This window comes from Hippocampus guttulatus, chromosome 10, assembly GCF_054856545.1.
Source record: "Hippocampus guttulatus isolate MCC_2025c chromosome 10, RoL_Hgut_1.0, whole genome shotgun sequence".
Classification (NCBI taxonomy): Eukaryota; Metazoa; Chordata; class Actinopteri; order Syngnathiformes; family Syngnathidae; genus Hippocampus; species Hippocampus guttulatus.
The window spans coordinates 13195073-13217235 of NC_141270.1; the positions used below are offsets into that span (position 1 = coordinate 13195073).

Genomic DNA, 22163 nt, shown 5'->3' on the forward strand with positions numbered 1-22163 from the left:
TCTGGTCAAAAGATCAAACCTACACCCTCTTCAGGATAGGCAGTGTTATGTACCACTAAACTACTAAAGCATTGCCTGTACTCGACTGCTCAAAAAATGTTTATCCTGCTTCACCAGCAACTTTGACTACCTTTTAAATGTCAGGCCCTTAAGCAATTGAGCCTGACACCCCAAGATGAGCACCAAGAAAGTAATACATAGGACAAGGTGGTGAAATAACTCTTAAAAAAATAAATGATATATATATATATATATATATATATATACACACACACACACACACACACACATACGCTCATCACTTGGTTTCTTCGCACATAGACATACAAAATAAAACATGACCTTTCAAACACAGTCGAAACTGCACAATCAGGCCAGTGAGGTCAATGACATCCAACACCATCCAGGCAACTTCATTTATGCATAGCTCAAGTTTATCGAGAGAAAAATACTTTGTCTGTTTCAGCGCACACAAAAAAAAAGTTCTATCAGATCATCCATCCAGCTTTCCTGTCACACATTCTCGTAAAACTTTTCATCATGGAAATAAATGTACATTCAAGGAGAAAGTAAACAAAGGGTGGTCCTATGCAGTGGTGGCACAAATAAGGAGGAAACACCTTAAGAGTAACATTACAAGGAGAAAAGACTTCATCAACAAATATTCCCTTTCTTGTATAGAAGAGTGAAAAGCAAGACATCGTCGCAGCAGGCTCGAAAGTCAAAAGTTACAATAATAAAAATGAGGACCTATTGCATGTAATTTGATATTGCTCTCTGCAGATGAAACAGATGATTGGCTTGACATGAAGTCAAACAATGGTTGGGCAAGCAGAAAGTGCCGTGACTGCTATTTCGACCACGATGATGGACAAAGTAAAAGTGCAGCAAAGTAGTGAGGGAATGTCAAATAATATAGCTGCATGAAAGAAGGGAGACATTTGGTCACCTGTTCGAGAGCAGATAGGAGGATCGGGACGGAGATGACAATTCACTCCTATGTGAAGGTTTAAAAAAAAAAAAAGGCTCAGATTCAGGAGGGAAAGATGTCTATGCTGTTAAAGGCGTCGTTAGAGGTTGCATGTAGTACGCTGGCCTGCAGACAATTTCCAATAAATAAAAGCGATATCAACATTCCACAACGAATAAAAAGGTCAATTTCAAGGAGCGTGTCACCTCTGCACAGTCAAGCGTCATTGTGGCATGCAGTAGTAACACGGTGGCCCGTCCTTTCTTGTTCATTGAGACAAGTCGCAAGCCTGGAGGACAATAATTGGCTTTTTAGCCATGCTAGCAGCTTTAACAGGGAAAAATGAACAGCAGACAAGGAAAATAACAGATGATGCGAAAAATAAAGTGTCTATTGCAGCCAAGACGACCCCCCCTCCTTGGAAATGTGTATGTGTGTGTGTGTGGGGGGGGCTCAACTTAAAAGTCCAGCAGGGTGTGGCGGCTGTCATTTGTTTCTCTCCATGGGGGGAGGAGGAGTGAGAAGCAGCTTCTCTTGCTGAGGTGGAAGTGAGGATACACCTCCAAGGCAGTAACCATCTCTCAACTGCGCGCGGGTGCACACGCACACGCACACTCAGCCTGCGGCATAGCTGCTTAAGAAGGAGTAGAACATGGGCAGCTTCATGCGCTGCTGGTCCCGCCGACACCAGGCCATGACAGTGCCCTCGCTATTGGCTGTGTACAGGTGGTGGCCGTCACAAGAATATGTTAGGCTGAGGCACACAGAAACAAGTTGCTTGTCACGGCAAATCTTTGGGGAGATTTCTATGAAGCGTAAGGCTGCGTAACACGCTACCTGATGATGGGCTTGCAGGACTTGGGAAAGGTGATCTCTCTCACTGGTTTCAAGTCCCACGTGCTCCAAAGTCTAAACACATACGATGAAAGTGAGTAAAGACACGACCCCACATACAAACAAATTACGTTCGAAGGTGTTTGCATTTTCAAACGTTGTAAGTTGTTGCTTTGCCATATTTCTATTGTTACTACGGTGTTTCTCTGCTATATCGTGATCCTATTTTATGATTTTTAAGGTAGAAAGTGTGAGCAAGCATCAGATAGGGTGTCGCTCAAGTGAAGTGAAAAAACAAAGTTCTACAGTCGCCACAGCACTTTCAGCCATTTATTAAACAGCCACACAACTACAAAATGAAAGCACTTGTGAGGACCAAGGAAAAGAAGCTCAAACTGAACTATTCCACATGGTAACGGACCAGCCTGACTGAAGACAGCACCTAATGTCAGTAGGCCACGCCCCTTCAAGGCACACATCACTGCAAATGTACGACAGGTTGTGTGGTATTGCAGCTTAATTAGTGCTATTAATTGTAATAATAATAAGAGATAATTAATATTCATTATTATTATTATTTTGCGACTACTCTTAATTACAGCTACATTTATTTGTTACAACTGCAGTTGTTACGGAAGTGCTAAAGGAATAAAGTTGAGTTAATTACACTATAAAAATGTATTTATTTTTTTTTTGCAAAGACAGGTTGAAGCCAAATTCGAAAGGTAGTTTCATATCAGATTTGGACAGGATGTGTCTCAGTCTGAACAGCTCCGAACACACCAGTCGGGTTTTGACTGTCTGCGACCTCACCATACGCATGGAGGATGACATGGCATGAATGTGTCAAAATAGACTTTGGTGGCGCCCGGCAGAGGTTGCAGCAAAACATTGTACGAAACTGAAGGCACACAACTCAAAATTGGGACTTCCCGAAGTATTGCAATCAATATTCAAACTAACAAGACAGTGTTTGCAGGGCCGAATGTTCTCATATTCGTGAGTGGGGTAGTGTCTGTACAATATGAAACGCATTAAAAAAAAATCTAAAGAAACCTCACCTGACAACGCCATTTTCGAGCCCGCCAGCAATGACGTTGACCGATACACCCTCCGGCTGATTGGAGAACGCTACGGAGCAAATGATCTCTCTGCAGTGCACGTGACCGACAAGGTCTCCGTTAACAGTCCACAGGCGAAGGTCACTCCCTCCGCCCACTGAACACACACAAGCAGCAGAGAGAATGTTACTTTTACGGCAAAAAAAAAAAAGAAGCAAACTATGACATTGATTTCAAGTTGCGTCGCTGCCGTAGAAAGAGAACTCCATAGCAACATGATGATCCTCTGTATTTCAAACCAGTCTAGTGGTTCTAAAATGACCGAGCTTCAATTGGTCAACCTGTGGAAGCTCGCTATTTGATGCCTCACCGGAGTCACAAACTGTAGCAATGTCGCCTGTGGTCTCACTGGCAGAAACAGCCGTCACTGGGCTTTTATGGCCAGTGAGGCTTTGCACGTAACAGAGCCTGGAACAGAACACAAGGAAAAATGATCTGATTTATCACACACATACAACTAAAGAGGCATGCCTAGGCCTCGATCAGCACCATGCTGACCTGTTGAGATCCCAGAGGATGCAGGTACCGTCTGTACTGCCGCTGATGAGGATGCTGTAAGGTTTGCAAACAAAAAGGCTGGTGACTTCCCCCGTGTGTCCATACAGGTGAACCTGGGACTCCACCTCCATCTCCGACTGCTCAGCGACAGAGACACATTAGAGAAAATCAGTGCTTACATTGGGCATATGACACATAAAATGCTTTTTAACTACCCATTTTAGGGGACCCCCCCACCTAAATTAATGCAACAAATCTTAAAAGTCTCTTGGTAATGTCAATGCTCTATTGCAAAGGTGTCAAAGTCAAGGCCCGGGGGCCAGATCTGGCCGGCCACATCATTTTTTGTGGCCTGCGAAAGCAAATCAAGCATGTCAAGTTCCATGATGCTTGCTAAAGTCTGAACCAAAATTTCAAATTGTCACATGTAATCCACAATAACAGTCATTATTCTTGACTTCTGATTTTAAATTAGTTATCCATCAATTTGTTATGCGCTGTGCATGTAATATGTGGAGGTGATTAAACATTTATATGGTTTCCCGAAATTTAAAACGGCCCTCCAAGGCAAACCGTAACTACGATGTGGCCTGCGATAAAAATGAGTTTGACACCCCTACTCTATTGGGTGGATTAAAAAAAATGGAGATGGCTGCATATGTCCCCCGGGCCATAATTTGCCCACCGATGCCATGGAGTGTCTTAAAACGACAAATCAGAAAGCGGGGAAAACAAGAATCCATGTTTGAACCCTTTAATCCCACTTGTAGGCTCTGGAAATGTGTTTTAAGGGCAACTGTGATGTGACTAATGAGACTGAGCGTATGAGCGCCGCACGGCGCTCAAAAGAAGAGAAAGATGAAGAGGAGGGGCGCCTGTGATGTTGTAATGTGGAGGCGGAGGGCTTAGAGGGAGACGTCGCCATGGATACCTACCGTGGCGCTTGTGAAGCGGTTGCTGTAGGCGGTGATGACTCCACACTTGCTTCCCGTAAATAGCTGGCAGCCATCGGGCACCCAAGCGCAGCTGGTCACCTGGAGGTGTACGGGCCGTGAGATGGAGGAAATGAGGCACCTAACTGGACAGTGGCCAAGGTGCAATTGTTCTCTAATGATCACCTGATGCAGCGGGGAGCACTGAATGAAGTTGATGGGTGGTTCGCTCTGTTTGCTCTTCAGCCGCAGTATGTTATCGGCGTAGCCCCAACTCAAAATGGCCGACCACTGGATGTCTGTGCTGTGCATGCTGCGAACTCCTGCGCAGTACACAAGGTGTTGAATCATCCGGATGTAGGGATAAGCCCTACTGTGTGCCAGGCGTGCGTCTGCCTACCCTGCTCCTTGCTGTAAATCATCAGGAGGCAGAATTTGCGCGACAAGCCGCAGATAGCGCGCGTAGGCAGAGCCAGCAGCGATCCAAACCTCTCACCATGAGGCTGGCTAAAGCATACTACCGGATCAGGAGCGCTGGGAGACCCCACATACTCGCCCCACTTCAGACCTTTGATCCATGGCAGTGGGCTCTGTGGGACAAAAAGAGTGTGTTGCTAGGAAAAACCTCCATCCATCCATCCAATATTCAAATTTATTTGATTGCAATTATCATAACACTGGTAAAATTGAATTTTTAATCAGAGATAATAATAGTAATAATAGATTTTATTTATAAGCGCCTTTCAAGACACCCAAGGACACTTTACAATAACAAAAAACACAAAACAATAGATGACTCTATGTGTCCCTATCATATTTTTTACGCCGACTTAAACCATTTCCAGCACATAAGGTCTTTGAGATATTTTACGTTTTTGTTTTTAAATTCAAGCTACAAAAGATTTTACCATGGGTTGTAATTTAGAGCTATGATGCTATAAAACTAATTCCACCATATCACAAAACATATCACTATATTGCATATTATGTTATTGTTGTCATTATTATTATTACTCAGAAAACCTGGTGTACTCGAGAAAAAAATGAGGACAAAGGCGGAATCGGTGCTAAAATGTCATCTAGAAAAGTTTACTTGCATCTCAGATTAAAACATTTTGTAACAAAATGTTTGCTAAGTGTAATTTACCATCTTTGAAATAAATATAAAATGTGTAATTGATTCAATCAATTAAGCAGTTATTTTATGAACAAATAATGAATACATTTTAATTAACTAATTTCAGGGAAAGAATGTTTAAGTTCCCGCGACCCTTGTGAGGATAAGCGGATTGGAAAATGAATGAATAAATGAATGTTTAAGTTATAGATATCACAGAACTTGAAAATGTAAATGCTTGGTGGCCCGGAATAAGCCACGAAGAAGGATGTATATGGCCTGCATTCCTTTCTTGACTCAGCCCTAGTTTATGCTATTCCAACTATGTTTTAAAATCTTCACAAACAAATAAATAAATATATATACTGTATATATAAATATCACGTGGTGATGCAGGAGAAAAAGTGATTACCGGGAGCGATTCACACTAGCTCGGGAATACATGCACACCCCTCACAGAAAGTTCCAAGCAGACATCCAGAATTTTTGACCGTGAGGCAGACATTCGGCTGCCTTGATAAAACTTCCATGAATCAATCCACGGCAGGCTCCTTACCGGACAGGTGATCTCCTTGGCTTGCTCTCTGGTTTCTCTAAAGGCGAGCTGAACCAGGAGTCCCATGGCGGCCGGCAGCTCGCCCTCCATCATGAGTTTGGGGCCGGCCCTACTGATGTGGGAGGCGTTGAAAAGCTGCCTGGGTGTCTGTCCGTATGTCTTGATCATGGTTTCTAAAGCTCTTCTCTGAACTGGGTCTTCTACCGCTGAAACATCCATTCCAAAGTAGGTCTATGGAAGTTAATAGGAAACTGGCGTAAGCAGCAGTCCTGATATTTTCGATTCAATGAAATGAGGCATCCTCACAGCCGGGTGGAAGACGTTGATAGCTTGGACTGCAGCTTTTCCTTTCTGCTTGAGTCCAAACACCAGATCAATCCACTGACAAAGCGTCTGGGAAACCTGATCCGACTCCAGCGCCTGACGGTGAATCAGGATGAAGAGACGCGGGTCGTTCCGGGCCCAGGGAGGCAAATTCACATGGTTTACCCGCTCGCTGTTTTGACGAACCCCAAAGTCAAAACCTGTTCAGGAAAACAACATGCTTTGAGAAAGATGTTGAGGAAAGAAGATTTACAGCTTATAAAAAAATAACGTGAACATTATGACCCTCTCTGTTGACCAGAAATTCTGGGAGATAGAAGAATTCCGGGATAAGCTCCTTCACATCCGTCATGGACTCGTAGGACGAGAGACGCCACGTGGTGTTCATGGAGTGAAACGTCCGGTCTGGGATATCAAAGCTCTGATCTGATTCAAAACAAAGACAATCTAATTACAAACTCAATTCAGCGATTGGAACGGCGCTCTTTCATGACCTTGCTGAATACATTTGCAGTCACATAAAGACATCTCTTAGGATCAGAAGAGAGATCGGATGAATTAAAAAGGGAATTGCATGAGAAAGTAAAAGATGAAATGAAGGACAAATATAACGGACAAAATCACCTTTCATGGCTGCAATAGCGGCCACTTGAATGAGTGCGTTACCAAGACCACTGGGTGAGATTCAAAAAATTAAGTTGCTATTTAAGAACCATGAAGACTTTGCGGGGCTAGTTTCAACTCCACATGCTGTAAAAGACGCAAATCCTTGGCGACAAGGCTAAAAGCAGTGACTCACCCTGGTAGGCGAGAAACATCTTGGTAAAAGGCGGCATTCGGACTAAGAAGTGCAGAACGGTGCCGCTGTTGGAATAGTGAGAGCCGTAGTGGTAAGGCTGAACGGGAGGCATGGGGTCATCCTCCCGAATGCCTTTCCTGTACTCTTCTTCCAAATACTACATGAAGAGAACAAAAGAAACAAAAAAAAAAAAAGTTTTTTTCCCAAACAAAACTGAGCATGAAAAAAACAAATCATGTGATGAACACGGGACAGGTCTTAACTCTGAAATTGTCCACATAGCGATCTTCTTTCTCCTTTGACTGGACGGCGATTGGCTTGCTCAAATTCCTGAATGGTGGCAACACAAAACAATAAGTTAGTTTTCATCATAAAATGTATTTTAGTTTTTTTTTTTTTTTAATGGGCATGTAGTGGGTAGAAATTGACACACAATAGAATGGTAAAGGACTGAGGAGTCATGTCCTCAAATCTTAATCTACTCAATTCAAAACATTGGATAAGGCCTGTATTGAAAAAGTCCATGAATAATGTCTTAAACTTTGATTTAGATGCTTTATTTACATTGTCTTCATTTCAAATTCCTCTTATTATGTCTTGTTCACGCATTTCAAAGGTGCTGAAAAATATTGGTCCACGCCAGCATGAGAAGCAATTTCCTTTCCAGGAGCACTGCGCTGAATTCTAAACAACAATCAAAGCGGCAGAGGCTCAGGAGACGTTTCTAAATATTCTATGACTACACGTGGGAAATTGTAAACTAAACAAGAACAAAGGCTACAATTTTGTAAATATGTATTCATTTATTCACAAAGTTTAATCTTTGAGCTTCGAGTTCATCGTATCTTTTTTTAATGACAAGTTTGAAACATCTCAATGTTTAAATATTTTAAAAGTTTTATCTTTCCGCAGGTTGTTTGCAAACGATGAAAGGTCACTGGAAAGAATGTACTGAGAATATTATTAAATAAAACCATCATAGATTTTTCAGTTCATACAAAGTATAATACAAAGTTCAGAATCGACAGTGGCAATTAAAAAAACAATCAACGTACCCTTGTAACAGGCCTTTCTTGCATATAAAAGCAAAATCCCCCAACGCGAAAAAAAAAAAACCCACTAGTAAGAAAATGCATGCTATTTGCAATTAAACCTTTTTTCCCCTTACATTAAACGGCCGGGGTTCAGTAACACCAAATCACACAAGCCTCAGAAATTGAAAGAATATTTTGTATTCTCCCACCAATAATAAGGTTAATTTTGAATGTTGACAACTGAAATTACAAGATACTTTTCTCTAAAGGTCTTCTCACGAAACACTGACATTCTATATCAGTACATTTCCGTCGAAATAGCCAGGGTGCTGTATACTCCCAATTATAGATGAACAGTAAGAACACCAGTACATGTCGATATCGCCCTACCAAAGCGCAAGCAAAGACGGCACTGACCTGTAGATGTTCGGGTCCTGCAGATCCAGTGTCTCACTGGTGTAGTCCCGCAGGATAAAAGGGAACACCGGGTACTGCATGAGGTCATTGAAAGAGCGGCCGGCGTGCTTGTTGAGATGCGTAAGATACTCGAAGTTGGAGATCTGCCCCGAGCCCCACAGCTGCGTGAGTGCTGTGATATTGCCGTGCTCCAGCAGGTTGGGCAAATCAGACGTGAGGATGTTGTGATACACGTCGTCACGAAACTTTGGAGAGGAAAAATCCAAAGGGCAAAGTGACATCATGCATCACCAACGACTGATACAGTAGAATTTTTGCTACGCTGTTTTTCCCCTCATTAGATGTAAACTGGAGCCTGTCCCAGATGAATTATTGTGAGAGACCAGCTGAATCCTGACAAATAGGCACCAAACAAACAACCATTCACAGTTATGGATCAATTAAGTCTTCAAGGAACCCAACATGCCTGTTTTTGAGATGTGAAACCAAGCTGTAGTGCGCTGAAAAAAAATCCACCCAAGCAAATCGTGAACCTCCAAACTCTGAGGCGGACGTGCTAACCACCAGTGCCCACTAATAAAATATTTGGTTCCTTTAGGACCACAGTCTTGACACGCTAGATGCAAGACCAATTTTACCCCTGAGTGGTTTAATCACTTTCCCTATTAAACTATCCACCAACGGAGAAAGCACTTTCCAATGTATGTAAATAGTCTGATCGTGAAGTTAGAACTTGGTCAGCCGTGGCCTTGTGCTTTCACAGCTGATCTTAGTGGTGGTTTTGCAGATCAAAAGTTGATCTTTTTAGAAGTTGAACAGGGAATGAGGATTCCGAGGCCCTCTAAAAACATTGATTTGTTTCCCGCATGTTTTATTTTTCTGACCGTACGCATTTTTGTCCACTGTTTTCATCAGACATTGACCGAGAGGTTACATAAACATGCAGGTTTTAACTTAAAACTATATTTCGCAAAGGTGTGAACATCAGTGTAAATGCTTGCTTGTTTATATGTGCCCTGCAATTGGCTGGCAACAAGCGCGACAGAAAATGAATGAAAGGGTGGTTTCATCACATTTGTCGGGATAGTTTATGCTGTGAGGGAATGTAACAAATCAATTGGCCATTACCTTGTTGTTAACAAAAGCTAAGAGCAGTGTTCGACCGTTGGTGAGGAATATCTCCACAGCGTTGTCTCTCAGCTGCCACCATCGCTTGTGCACCTCTTTGATCTCCTCATAGGTCCAAGAGAAAGACGGCGCCTCTGTCTCACCGTGAAGGCTCTATTCAACAGTGTTGGGAAAGTTACTTTCCAAATAACTTTTGTAGTAGTATTTTTTTCCCCCCCAACATGACTGACGACCTCTGAATTCTAACACTACTGTACTTCTGCCTTATTTTTGAGGTCAATTCCAAAGCCCCGTTAAAATACAAAAACAACTAGTTCTATGTAAAATCCCTCCCCCATGGTAAACTGACGGCTCAGGAAGGGGTGAGTTTTAAACATTCAGTTAAAAAAGTCCAACGCGTAACAGATAGAATTCAAACACCAGGTCGATACATTTCAACTTGTACCTAATTTCTATCTTAAAAATCCTTTGAATGTTCTAATTTCTTGAGATGTTGAATTTCGAGTTTTCGTTAGCCATAATTTTTACTTGCAAAAATGTTGTATTTCACTCTATGTGAAGTGAATCTATGGATCATATTAGATTCACTTTTTTGTAACTACTGAAATGGGTTTTCGACAACACTTAAATTTATTGAGACATACCAGTACACGCAGACTGAGTAGAATAACTTTAAAATGCAAGCGGTACCCCAAAATGTACGTGCAGAGAAAACGCACTGACAAGGATCAAACGCAATGCAATCCTAATATTGCGTGGGTAAAATATCACCAAAACGTTATTAAAGAATGTTGACATGACTGCGTACGAGCAAAGAAAGCGCCTTCGACTGCCGTTCGTGTTACTTTTGAACTCCCAACTCCTAACATGGCTCTTCAAAGACACATTGCTAATGCCATCTGTTATAGGCTCACAGACGGCTGCTACGCACAGCCTTACCTGGCCGTCATGAGCGTCTGCAGCGTTGTCCTCGACAAAGTACATTCCAGACTTCCCTGTGAGACAGCACAAGGCCAGTAAGTTGCAACAGGAGAATGTGAAACGACGACTAACCCTCCCGAGTGTGAGCAGAGACCACACGCATTCTTCAGTGCGTTATCTCTGAACACTGTCTTACCGAGAAGCAGCTCCCCTGCTGTCTCTCTCGAGGGGGCCACACTCATGCAGCGCCTGGTAAACCTGAGAGTTAAAAAAAAACAACATTTTTTTAAAGATTTCTTCTCAAAACAGCATCTGAATAAAGTAGCGATGCAATGTCATGAAGCAAAACATCTAATTAGATATTTAATTGTCCTCCTCAGATCATCCTGTTATGAAACTCAGCGGACGGAAAGCAGACTGTACCTGATGGCTTCGCTCGTGGCTTTGTCTTTCACAGTGGAGGAGAAAGAGGAGTGTGTGTTATCCTCAAAGAGGAATGACAGCGGTGGCTTCACTGCGTCTAAACCAGGCAAATGAGTCAGAATAAGATCCCTGACAACCTTAAAAGAACAACAGATTTAAAACGCGTTTGAGGTTTTCACCTTCAGGCTTACGTCTGTCTTTGAGCAAATATTTGTTTGGGATGGTGAGGTAGCATCTTTGCAGTCGTCGGCGCTCACGGTTTGGCCCTTCAGTTGGGTCCAACTGCCAGGACGTAGGGTAGGATGACTGGTCATACCAAACCGCACTGGAACAGACCCAAAAAGAATCATTGACGTCAAAATGCGAGGTGAGTCCAAAAAATCCCAGGGCCCCGGTGTCACAAAAGATGTACTTCAAATCCAAACTCCAAGTTTTCCCCTTTATATAATCCCCTTGAGTCAAACATTTGCTCAGGCGCCTCATCCACTTCTTAATGGACTTTTGGAAGTATTCTTCCAGGATCTTCAGCAAGCTGTGTCATCACAGCCATCTTGATGTCGTCCACACTTTCGAAACAGGTCCTCTGAATGACCCCTTTAAAATGGGGAAACAGGACACAACCACACAGTACCAGGTCGGTTAATTAGGGAGGTTGTTACTACACGTCGATGTTCTACTCGGCCAGGAACTGTTGGATGCTCAGAGTGTTGCAAGAAGGTGTGTCGTCAAGGTGAAGCTCTTCTCACATACTCTAGGCAGCAAACTGTCTTTCCAGATGTGCTGGTTGATCATTTGGCCCACGGTGAAGGGGAAAACTTGTAGTTTTTGTGATGAAATGTATGTTATACCTTCGTCTATTTTGGGGAGAAATTGGTAGCTGAATCACTATGTCAAAATTCCTGCCTTGAGAGGACTCTTCGGACTGTTTTACTTCATTGCTATTGAACCTTTTTTTTCAAGCCACCTGGTACAGATAAATAGCACAATTTCCCAGTCAGAGATTGCATTTCTGTGCCCACCGGTCATGCGTGAGTTGCTGCACAAGCTCCTGCCAGTGCCGGCTGGCACTCAGGTCTGTCTTGTAGAGGCCTCTGATGTGTTGGATGACTTTCTTTCTCTCCATGCCTTGTCGCAGAGACACATTTTGCGTGATGTCAGCCGCGATCTTCGAGATGTCTTTGGACTTTCCGTCTAGCCTCTGGATGAGACTGCAAAGGAAAGAAAATCGCTTAGAAGAGTCACTCCAGTATTGTTCAAATATTTTATTTGTACTCTACTCACTTCTTTTGAGTATTGGTCATTTTCTTTTCCCACGCTGCTTTGCTTGTATTCTCCTCTGCTTCGTACTTGAATTTTTCCTGATTGAAGAAGATTATGAGTAAACAAGTCACAACTTGCATTCTTGGCATACGTTTATTAAGACAAAACAAGCGTGCATGACTGCTGCCCAAAGGCTTACCTCTTTAATGGCCTTGAGGAGGTCCTGCTTGTGTGGAGCGTTGGGTGGGATGCAGCGGTGACCACAAAGCTTGAGCGAGGTCATGAATATGCCCACAGAATTCTGCTCATCTTTAGTGAGGCTGTCCTTGTGGTCGTGCATTATTTCATAAAGGTACAGTGACAACTTGGGTCCGTGCTATGAAAGACAAATGAATTTGCATATGGGTCACATATGATGTGGGGAAGCCACGACCTGCTTGCAGTTGACCGACATATTGCCAAGTCAGCAATATAAGAGGAGAGGATAAAGAACATGCAATGTGATGTACATGTGTTAAGCGCCAGTGCACCACACTGCTATTTACACTCTTATCAGACAGCGCAAGGTACAGTATACAAGTACCTAATCTGGGTCTAGTGAATGACGAGAACCTTAACATGATTTTCTATGACAGGTACAGTTGATAACGAAAATAAAGGCAACAAAAAAGACAATTCCAAATACCTCTAGACCAGGGCTTAGGCTTTCCTTTAGGATGTCCAAATGTCTTGGGTCAAAAACTAATTCCAATGCTTCCTTCCTGTCGGACAGGGGACGAGCAGGACTCAGTGTGTGCACCAACAGGCGACCTATTTGAACCCGGAAGGTGTCCCGACACGACCATAGGATCCTTCGCCATTGCTGATGTGGAGCTCCTCCTCGACCAGTACTACCCTGAGAATCCACATGCGGCAATCACAATTAATCTGACATAGCCATAAAAAGATAGGAATCACAGAGAATGTGTTTTAGAGCTTACCAGGCTGATTTTGATCCCATCCATCATGAGTTTGAGAATGTCTTTCTGCAAACTCTTTTTGCTGGCAGGTGGCAGTGTGAAGGGAGTAGGTGAGTGTGGGGTAGACGAAGAGCTGCCCTCTTCATGGGAATGGTCTCCCAGTTCTGGTGTGAAGGGCTGTTGGTCTGGGGAGTCTGGAATGTTCAGCAGGTCAAACAAATCCTGACTGACATCTAAAACGGAAAAAAAAAGCAAGCGGATTAGACAAAAAGTCCCATTATTATGGAGTGTAACGAAGTGAAACACTTTTACAGCATCCAAGAACTGTGGTAATAAAATACTTGTGAATCTTCAAAATTATGTTAAGACATTCTCAAAAATAAAAAGAGTTTGCCGTGCACTAAAAACACATTTTTGTGATGCTGCGATTTTCTAATTTAGCATAAATCCCTCTCTATGTCTTCAAAAAGATATTCTTTGGTTAAAGATTTTCTGTTTCCATTTTGAGGCAAAGAAAAAGGTTGAACGAAACTTAACTCATTCACTCCCAAAGACGTTTTAAAACGTCTTTTCAGGCTTGGTCCAGAATTGACTGGTACTGAATGAGTGAACAATATTAGTCACTAATTAAATAAATGTAAGCCCCTGCATCCAAAATGAAAGCACTTTACAGCACTTGAAAATATAACACCGCCATTGAAGCATATCAATCAACCTTGGAGAAGAGCATGCATCTTAAAAATAATGTTTCATACGACCATGATAAATGAGTCTGTTGACAGCAAGGACAACCAGCCTCTGCAGCCGCTGCACAAACTCCGTCTCACTAGCACGAATGGGATTCTCCTGGCTCATCCTCCTCTGCATCATCTGGTTGAGCTCGTCACTGGCTACGGAGCGCATCCGCATCAGCAAAGAGTCTGTCTGGGCTAGAGAGAAGCGTCGTCGGCCTGCAAGTATGATGTGAGCATGTGAGAGCTCAACTGAGAAAGCGCAAATCTGAGACTTCAAAAATAAATGCACACACGCGCCATTTAGGTGCAGAGAAAATGTCAAAAATCACTGCACACACAGAAGAGCATGAAGACTCAGTGATCAAAATACCATCTGTGCAGGAATGCTCAACACTGATTTAGTTAAGCATTCATTTATTATAAACATGCACACACAAACAAAGCACCAGTAGCGAATGGCGGGTACTGGGCAGATTAAAACCCCCAAGTGAGTTGCAGAGAAAAGAGATTGAGCTCACTGCAACATTTGGAAACATGTCCCAAGTCTGGGACGATGTTCTCTGCTGTGGACCGGAGTCCTACAGCTACCTGCATCACAGTGGAGCATGTAGGATGGAGCCCCAGTGGGGGAGGGGAGGGGGGAGTCCTGGGACAGGAAGCTGAAGGGAGAGGGCAAGGGGATCTGGCCGTAGGAGCAGTAGTGCTGCCTGGGGATGCGAGGGATAATGGAGTCTTTCAAGGCAATGGAACCTTCAAATTGGGATGAGGAGAGGATCGTTGAACAGAAAAGAGTTGAGATATGTAAAAAAAAAACATATGGTCGGGACTTTGACCGAGACATGGAGGAACAACAAAACCCAAAGAAAATGGGCGGGGGATTGCCACATTCCTAATGTGGCTCCAGTCTGACACACTCACCTGCAATGCTCTTTCGTTTCTGATAAATGGTGTGATGCGGAGAGCTCGGCGCATTGTGGGAGCTGCTCAGCTTTTGAGGTGCCTGATTGGCTGTCGTCTTTATGAACTCAATAGCTGACTGAAGGACACGAAACTGCAAAGCAACTGCCATCTCTACAACCAAAGTAAGCGGAAAAAAATCAGCACTGTGACAGACAGATGACAATGTGAGCAACAATTATGCAATTTTAAGTCAACATAAACAGGTCATAGTTTCCAAAAAGCCTCAGGAGCCATCGATTGATTTATCACTTCGACAACATTGGAAAAAAATGAGACATGAAAAGGAATAGAATAATTCAATAGAACTGAAAACTACTGCGATTGCCTGGCAACCAGTTCAGGGTGTGCCCTGTCTAATGCCTGAAGTCAGGTGGGATAGTTTCTAGCACATCTAGGTGAGGATAAAGCGGTTCAGATAATGGATGGATGTTTGACATGAAAACTATTACAAATGGAGGACTGATGTTCCACTCTGTAGTTGTAGATAATGAGCCCTGTTTTGTTGTGTAGCAGATGCACAAACGGTACACGGCACACTGATGAATTCCGCATGTGCTTTGCATTTTAAGAATCCAATCCTTACCCTGTGTTCGGCGCATCTTGCTGGTCTGCATGTAACCGAGCAATGTAATCAGGTCTTCAATGATGCGGAAGTACTGGGACCCCGAAGAGCTGCAGGAATGGATCGTTACAGCTACTAACAGCTGCTGAATGTCGCACATGAGGAGCTTGTAATCATTCAGGGGAATGCTGCGAGAAAAAATATCAATTATGTGACAGAGCGAAAACTAACGATTCAAATCATGGCTCATACTTTGCAGACTAAGAACAATGCTTATTAAATAACGATTGGATTTCAGGAAGGGATTCATTGTTCTAGGCGGCATACCAGGTCTCCATGCCATTGAGGGTGGAGAGGGTGTTAAAGAGTACGTAGAGCAGCCCGTGATCGAGCAGAATGTCTGCCAACTTGGGGCAGGCGTTGAGGAGCTGCAGGAGCATGCAGAGGATGTTGTGCACCAAGGAGTTTTCACACAGGGAGTTCTCAATCAGACCCAACACTGGGATGATGCAACGCTTTGTGAAAGGTGAGATTGTTTCCAGTTCCTCCAGATCCGGACTAGACAATTATTCAGTTTAAAAAAATGCATTAGTTTAAACAGCAGGTGATTTGTCATGTCAGGACATTAGTACGTTATATGCTTGCAGATAAACATACTCTTCCTCCAGGCCCACGGGCCGCCCAAAAAGCATCTCAAGGAAGCACTCGATTAGCCCCTGGCTGCCCTGGTGGATGTACAGCTGGTTGGCCAGCAAGGAGAAACCGTGATTCTTGAGGAATTTCTCCTTCTGCTCCTTGTTGGCTCTGCCGAAGTATGCATCTAGCAGCTACAAAAGAGTGGTGAAATACCATCAGGAGTCGCCGATAAACTAATCAAACGCAAAATCAGAACTGACTGTGGCCAAACAAATGAAAACGGGGCCGACCTTCATGACGCCTTGCTGGATGAGGGGCGATGAATGGTTGACCAGGACAATTAGGGCCTCAGGCTGGATCAGTTTGTCCATCACCTCCTCAAGCATGAGGTCTGGCAGCAGTAGAAGGACGCCCCTCAGAAGGTCATACAGGCCACAGCAGATGAGCACCAGGCAGTCCTCCGTACTGGACCTGCAATGCAGACCTTGTGATTCACCATTCAGGTTTTATACAAACACAAAAACCCTCTGATTCTTTTGCACATGTTTAGAGATGAGCTACTCCAAGTCAAATAAATATGCTTTCTTCTACATACCGGTCATTGGAATCTGTTTTGCTTTGTGCCCTCTCATAGCCAGGAGAGTAGGTGTAACTTTCCCAGTCTTCAGGTACAGAGCTTCGATCAGCTGCACTGGGCCAGCGGCTGACTGCCAAAGAGCCGTTCGGAGCTGGGAAAGCCAATCCCAGACTGGCAAGGTTGCTGTGGCTCCTCTGGAAGGACTGGATACCCTTTAAGCTGTCAGGGCGTCGAGGCGCCTCATCACTGGCCCACTCAAACCTGTCCTCAGACTCTGCCACACCCACACTACCTTCTGCCAGGCTGTCCACCTCCGCAGCCTCATCTCGCTCCTCCTCCACACTGATTGATGGGGTGCGCCAAGCTCCCTCATTGCCAATGTCCTTCGAGTCGCATATCGTCTTGGCGGACTCACAACTGCTCAGGAGCTGCTCGTCACCTCCTCCCTTTTTCAGCGTTTCAGTGCTGCCCAGAGCCTGCTGGGTGGTGAGTGACACCCGATCAACATCGCCAGGCTCATTCAAGCCACTGTGAGTGAGGCGGCGTGTCAGCAAAGGGGACGAGTTAGGTGATGCTGCAAAGCTGGGTGGGCGTAAGGATTGGTCATCGCCCCCGTGCTCAGGCGATGGACCATGGAGATGGCCTGAAAGGTCGATGACAACATGATGAGTATTTTGTAATCCTCCTTGTGCATGTGCATTTTCTTTCCTCCGCTGGCCTTCGTTGTAAGAAAAATATCTGCGGTGCTTCCTCCAACATCATGTGTTGCTCAATTTTCTTTTTCAATGGTGAGGAACAGTTGGATGTTAAATTTGACTGTCGTACACTAAGGACCCATGTCTTCCTTTTTCTTAATCCATTAATATAAACATTTAGAGGAAAATTAAAAAGATACATTAAAAATCATCTCTAAGATACGCTGCTGTAAAGGTGGCGCTTCAAAGATGCCTCTCTTCATTGAAAGATGATTCGATATGGAACTTCATTTATATGAAAAGTGGAATCATATGGTTTTGATTCGGTTCAATGTAACACACTCGCATCTTTAATAAAAAAAAAATTTAAACACGCTGAAAATTGGTGTTTTTATTTTTTTTGTTACCCTATAGTCTCAATGAGCAGTTACATCAAATTTTCCTTCCAGGAGGAAGAAAATGGTTGAACCATTTTTACATTTAAGATAACAAACATTTTTAAACTGTTTCTATGCATGTGAATTATGATTGCGTAAAAACACAGAGGAAAAAAAAAAAAGCTCCACACAGATTCGTCACACTACAAGGCTCGTAATGACTTCATTCCTACAAACTGCTGCATGCTAGTCCAACAACCCACTGGAGTGTTTTAACGGCGTTGTCTTTAGCGTAGTGGTAATATAACTGAAGCATGCTTACCTTCGTGGGGAGCATCAGTAAAGACAGTCGGGGAAAGAGACACCACTGAACTGCTTGCCGACTTCCCTCCACTGTTGGAGTTTCGCAGGTACATAATAGACTGCACTTTGTCATGATACAGCTTCCCATCTGACAAATGATATTAAAAGAGCTCAGTGCATTAAAACAAATACGCGTCACATATATTGTCGCATTCCCGTGCTGACTCTTCACCTATATGAAGTGAGAAGTAGAAGCTGGATGGAGTGTGGCAGACGTAGGTGTTAGTAGGTGGGTGAACTGCCAGCAGGAAATTATAGATAAGTCTTAGCAAGTCGAGATCAGGTGGTGATCCTAACACTTCCTGGATTATTTTGACGAACGACAAACAGACTTCCTGTGGAATGGCAGTCAGGTGCTCATCCCGATGCTCCTGAAGACAAATACCGTCGCTAGTTATCGCCAGGTATAATGAACGGCACTTCGACGACCATTTTGTGCTTTGAACACACCTGTAACACTTGGCAGGTTAGCAGGAAACGGTCCACCACTTCAGCCTTTAGGAACTGACGGATATTCAACACCTGGTAAGGATGGTGCACCCTGATCAGGATCTCCAAAGCAGCCAGCAGCGTCTCCCACACACCACACTAACCAAACAAACAACACATTCTGTTAATTTTGATATTTCACAGTCAGATAAGGTATGTGTTGATTTGGTGAAGTGGTTTTCATCATTTCTGAAGCAATGTTGGAGCAATCTCTCAAAATGCTATGCCTGCTTTCGACATGGTATTACGCAGAAAACCCATCCCAGAGGGGACGCCACGGCATCGATCTGGGGTCACCAAAATGGTGCCCATGGGCAACAGGTAGCCTCCAAAGAAACACATTAGTAGCCCATGGACCTGTTCTAACAAGAGCTTATCAGTATTGGAACATTGTGATTTTCTAAGAATGCTATAGAAGTGCAAATGGAGCGCTTGATGTATTTTGATGTTTCCAAATTATTGTGAGACATCATGAACATGATCAGCATCTTCAGATAAATATCAGTCATTATTACAGGATACCATATAATAAGATTATTAAAAATAATTGGAGCAAATATGCCATTTTAGAAGTGTTTATCAAACTGGCAGTCCTTTGGAATAATCAGCACCCTAAAATAGCCCAGTTTCAAAAACGTTGGTGACCAAATTTTGTTCTTGGAGAAAAAACACGGTGTGCGATAGACAATCAACAATCAATGGCACACAATAAACACATTTTAAAAAATAATTATTTGTCGATTTTCCCCCCTGAGCTATTTGGAGAGTGCAGTAAATTTAATTAATTAATATATATTTTTTTGTATGATGCCAACTTTTGGTGTTGGACCCCCTCCACGCTGAAATAAAATTCAAGCATTTATATTAACACTTACCTCTGCTTTTGACCAGATTTTCCAGTCCAACAGAATGTCAGAGAGCAGCCTGATGTCCTGCACCACAGCAATGGACTCTGTGTCCAAACGGAACTGACCATCATCGGCCAGGATTAAGACGGGTCTGCTGCAACACCCATCCAACAGAGTCTACACCAGACAAAAAGTGGCTGTCAAATTACATTACACAGTATTTCTGGAATGCTTCCTGTCTAATGTTTTAATCAGGGAGAGGGGGAAAAAACATAAGTGAAATAAAGATCCCTTAATACAACTAGTCTGTGTATAATCTGTAAACCAAATGTGTGCCAGAGCAGCACATATCCCCAGTCTTCAGTAACTGTAAGGTAACCACAAACTAGCCCTGAGCGGTTCAAGGTCCGTCTGGGTCAGATTCACAGACGTATTGTTTCACAGCAAAGATCGGAAACTCACTTTCAGCATATGATATCCAACGATACATTTGGACTTGATGAGCACTTGGTGGATCATAGAGTAGCCATGGTAATAGTCCATCTCATGGATGCGATGCCGGTTGAACTTGGACAGAGACAAGAGTATCTGCAAGGCCAAAGCCTGGGTCATCTCACAGTCACTCAACTCCACCGTCTGAGGAAGAGAGTCCAATCTACAGTTACAGTTCTTCCAGATCAGATAAAAATTTCATCTTTAAGAGGATTTTTTTTTTTAAACATACTGCACAGGAGATAAGATGCACTGCATGTTGGGTCACAATTACACGTTATGACAAGTAATCACACAGTGTACAACTTTGGCGTTCCATCATGGTCTGTGTAGCACATTCATGTTTAAAGTAGCTGTTGTATTGCATACACTGCATTTAACACCAATCAAAAGTTCGGACACATCAAAATTCATTCTATACTTGACTGATGCATGAGCATGTGTGTCTCAAGTGCTGACTGGCGCTGCTTTTTAAAAAAAATGTTAAGATTAAAAATATATATTATGAACAATACAGTAAAGTCATTTCATTAAAACTGTGGCTTCGCTCACCTGTGCAAACAGGAAGACAACGTTTCCTGTCCCTCCGATCTTATGCAGGACACTCTGCAGGCCTTGGGTTTCGGTGGGCAGCAGAGCCTTGAGAGAGCCGGCATCTAAGGAAACACTTTGCACTTCTCTGGAGCTGAAGGGCCGCTGGGTAACCACGATCTTGGCTTGCCCCTTCAATCTAATTACGGGCTCATAGATTGTATAGAGCCTAGGACTGCTGGGAGCATACACAACTGCCAGGCTCTCCTGTGATAAAACAGATTCACAAGACAACTTGGCCTTAATTTGACCTATTTATAATGGATTTGGTTGAGTCATAAGTGGACTGAGCCCAGCTAACCCTCATCATTATGGATGGAGTGTTGTTTTTGGAAGAAACCTTGCCATTATTCCTAAATGATTCCACTCTGGCTTCAGTTCTTTTCCATTTCCATTCACCAAAGCTATTACCCCCAAATCCATGAGCAATTACGACAAGGGAGCCGTTTTCATTGTCACTGAAATAGCTGCTGTTTTACAACGTTATCTCTTTCCGTTGAGGAAAAGTGGCTTCTTGCAGTGTGTCTGTAATGATGGGTAATTGTCAGGGCAAAGTCCACACAAACCATCAACAATAAATGAGGTTGCTTTGCGTGTCTCTCTTCACAGTTGGCGTTCATGAAGACTTACAACTAAAGCTGTTGTGTCCACATCCTTGCTTTTCATCAGAAGTTCACGGACTCTGTCACACCTCAGTGCTTCCTGAGTGACAAACTTGGAGAACGACCCTGTAGGTCTGCCATAATTGCAGGGCATGATTGAGGTGAGGTCGGGCCCGCTGGTGTACAGGAAGAAGGCCTCCTCGGCCCCGACTCTGGCCCCTGAAAAAAGCGAGGAATAAAGTTGCTGACTTTCAGTGAAACTGACAATGACTCAGAGGTACGGAGAGTCATATTATATTCTTTTATTTACACAACAGTGTAAGAGATTTTTGGAGAAATGCGGTTCAGTTACATATTTCATTCAGTGTTTGTTTTCAGCGGTGTGTGTTCTCCAAAAATCCCTTGGTGAATGACAAAGTTATCAGATTTACAGCTTAAGATAAATGATGGCAAATTGCAGCCGCAATTTGAGGTCGCCTTGAATTTAGTACAGGCAATTAGAAGCCTTTAGACACAACACGAGGGGCTTGGCCTCTATATTAAACATGTTTTTTTACAATGTATCTGACACGCAACCACATCCAAGTGTGTTATTACTATTGAGCATGCGTATGCATCTTTTTGTGTGCCCTCAAGGAGAAGCACTGACGCCAAGTGAGACAATACACGAGTGACAGGGACTGAAAGTGCCATTAGTATGGTGAGCAGAATTAATCAACAAAAGTCCTACCATTAAAGAGGAGCACTGTTCCCATGCTCCATTTGAAATGCTGTTTAGTCACCTCCTCAGAGGATGGGATACAATGGCCCAACATGCAGAAAGTCTTGTTGCTGTCAGATGATAAACTGGATTTTCGAGGTAAGGTGTAGTCCAAGAAAACTTCGCATTTCCTGAAACAGAGAGGAGGGTCGAGGCTTACCTTTCGGTTTATTGACAAATCGTT

General features: G+C 43.3%; 1 protein-coding gene across 4 annotated transcripts in view; it reads right to left on the reverse strand.

Annotated features, from left to right (window-relative positions):
* Positions 1-402: 402 nt before the first annotated feature.
* Positions 403-22163, reverse strand: part of lyst (lysosomal trafficking regulator) — a 57953-nt gene continuing 36192 nt past the window's right edge. For 2 of the 4 annotated variants that reach the window (XM_086121786.1, XM_086121784.1), the window contains exons 15-53: positions 21950-22110; positions 21248-21438; positions 20579-20824; positions 19997-20170; positions 19562-19711; positions 18648-18785; positions 18370-18568; positions 18157-18285; positions 16781-17405; positions 16476-16656; positions 16207-16376; positions 15877-16107; positions 15571-15737; positions 14946-15098; positions 14052-14243; positions 13315-13526; positions 13020-13229; positions 12534-12710; positions 12356-12432; positions 12094-12282; positions 11254-11399; positions 11075-11171; positions 10848-10909; positions 10670-10725; positions 9731-9883; positions 8603-8847; positions 7415-7481; positions 7152-7308; positions 6638-6778; positions 6335-6552; positions 6029-6259; positions 4756-4945; positions 4542-4678; positions 4359-4457; positions 3424-3560; positions 3236-3333; positions 2866-3022; positions 1808-1879; positions 403-1724 (exon numbers count right to left, since the gene is read on the reverse strand). In XM_086121786.1, the coding sequence (XP_085977912.1) occupies positions 1586-1724; positions 1808-1879; positions 2866-3022; positions 3236-3333; positions 3424-3560; positions 4359-4457; positions 4542-4678; positions 4756-4945; positions 6029-6259; positions 6335-6552; positions 6638-6778; positions 7152-7308; positions 7415-7481; positions 8603-8847; positions 9731-9883; positions 10670-10725; positions 10848-10909; positions 11075-11171; positions 11254-11399; positions 12094-12282; positions 12356-12432; positions 12534-12710; positions 13020-13229; positions 13315-13526; positions 14052-14243; positions 14946-15098; positions 15571-15737; positions 15877-16107; positions 16207-16376; positions 16476-16656; positions 16781-17405; positions 18157-18285; positions 18370-18568; positions 18648-18785; positions 19562-19711; positions 19997-20170; positions 20579-20824; positions 21248-21438; positions 21950-22110 (6574 nt within the window). In that variant the 3' untranslated portion in view covers positions 403-1585. Of the gene's footprint in view, positions 1725-1807; positions 1880-2865; positions 3023-3235; positions 3334-3423; positions 3561-4358; positions 4458-4541; positions 4679-4755; positions 4946-6028; positions 6260-6334; positions 6553-6637; positions 6779-7151; positions 7309-7414; positions 7482-8602; positions 8848-9730; positions 9884-10669; positions 10726-10847; positions 10910-11074; positions 11172-11253; positions 11400-12093; positions 12283-12355; positions 12433-12533; positions 12711-13019; positions 13230-13314; positions 13527-14051; positions 14244-14615; positions 14778-14945; positions 15099-15570; positions 15738-15876; positions 16108-16206; positions 16377-16475; positions 16657-16780; positions 17406-18156; positions 18286-18369; positions 18569-18647; positions 18786-19561; positions 19712-19996; positions 20171-20578; positions 20825-21247; positions 21439-21949; positions 22111-22163 lie in introns of all 4 variants that reach the window. The other 2 variants (XM_086121787.1, XM_086121785.1) reach the window with 2 other exon arrangements.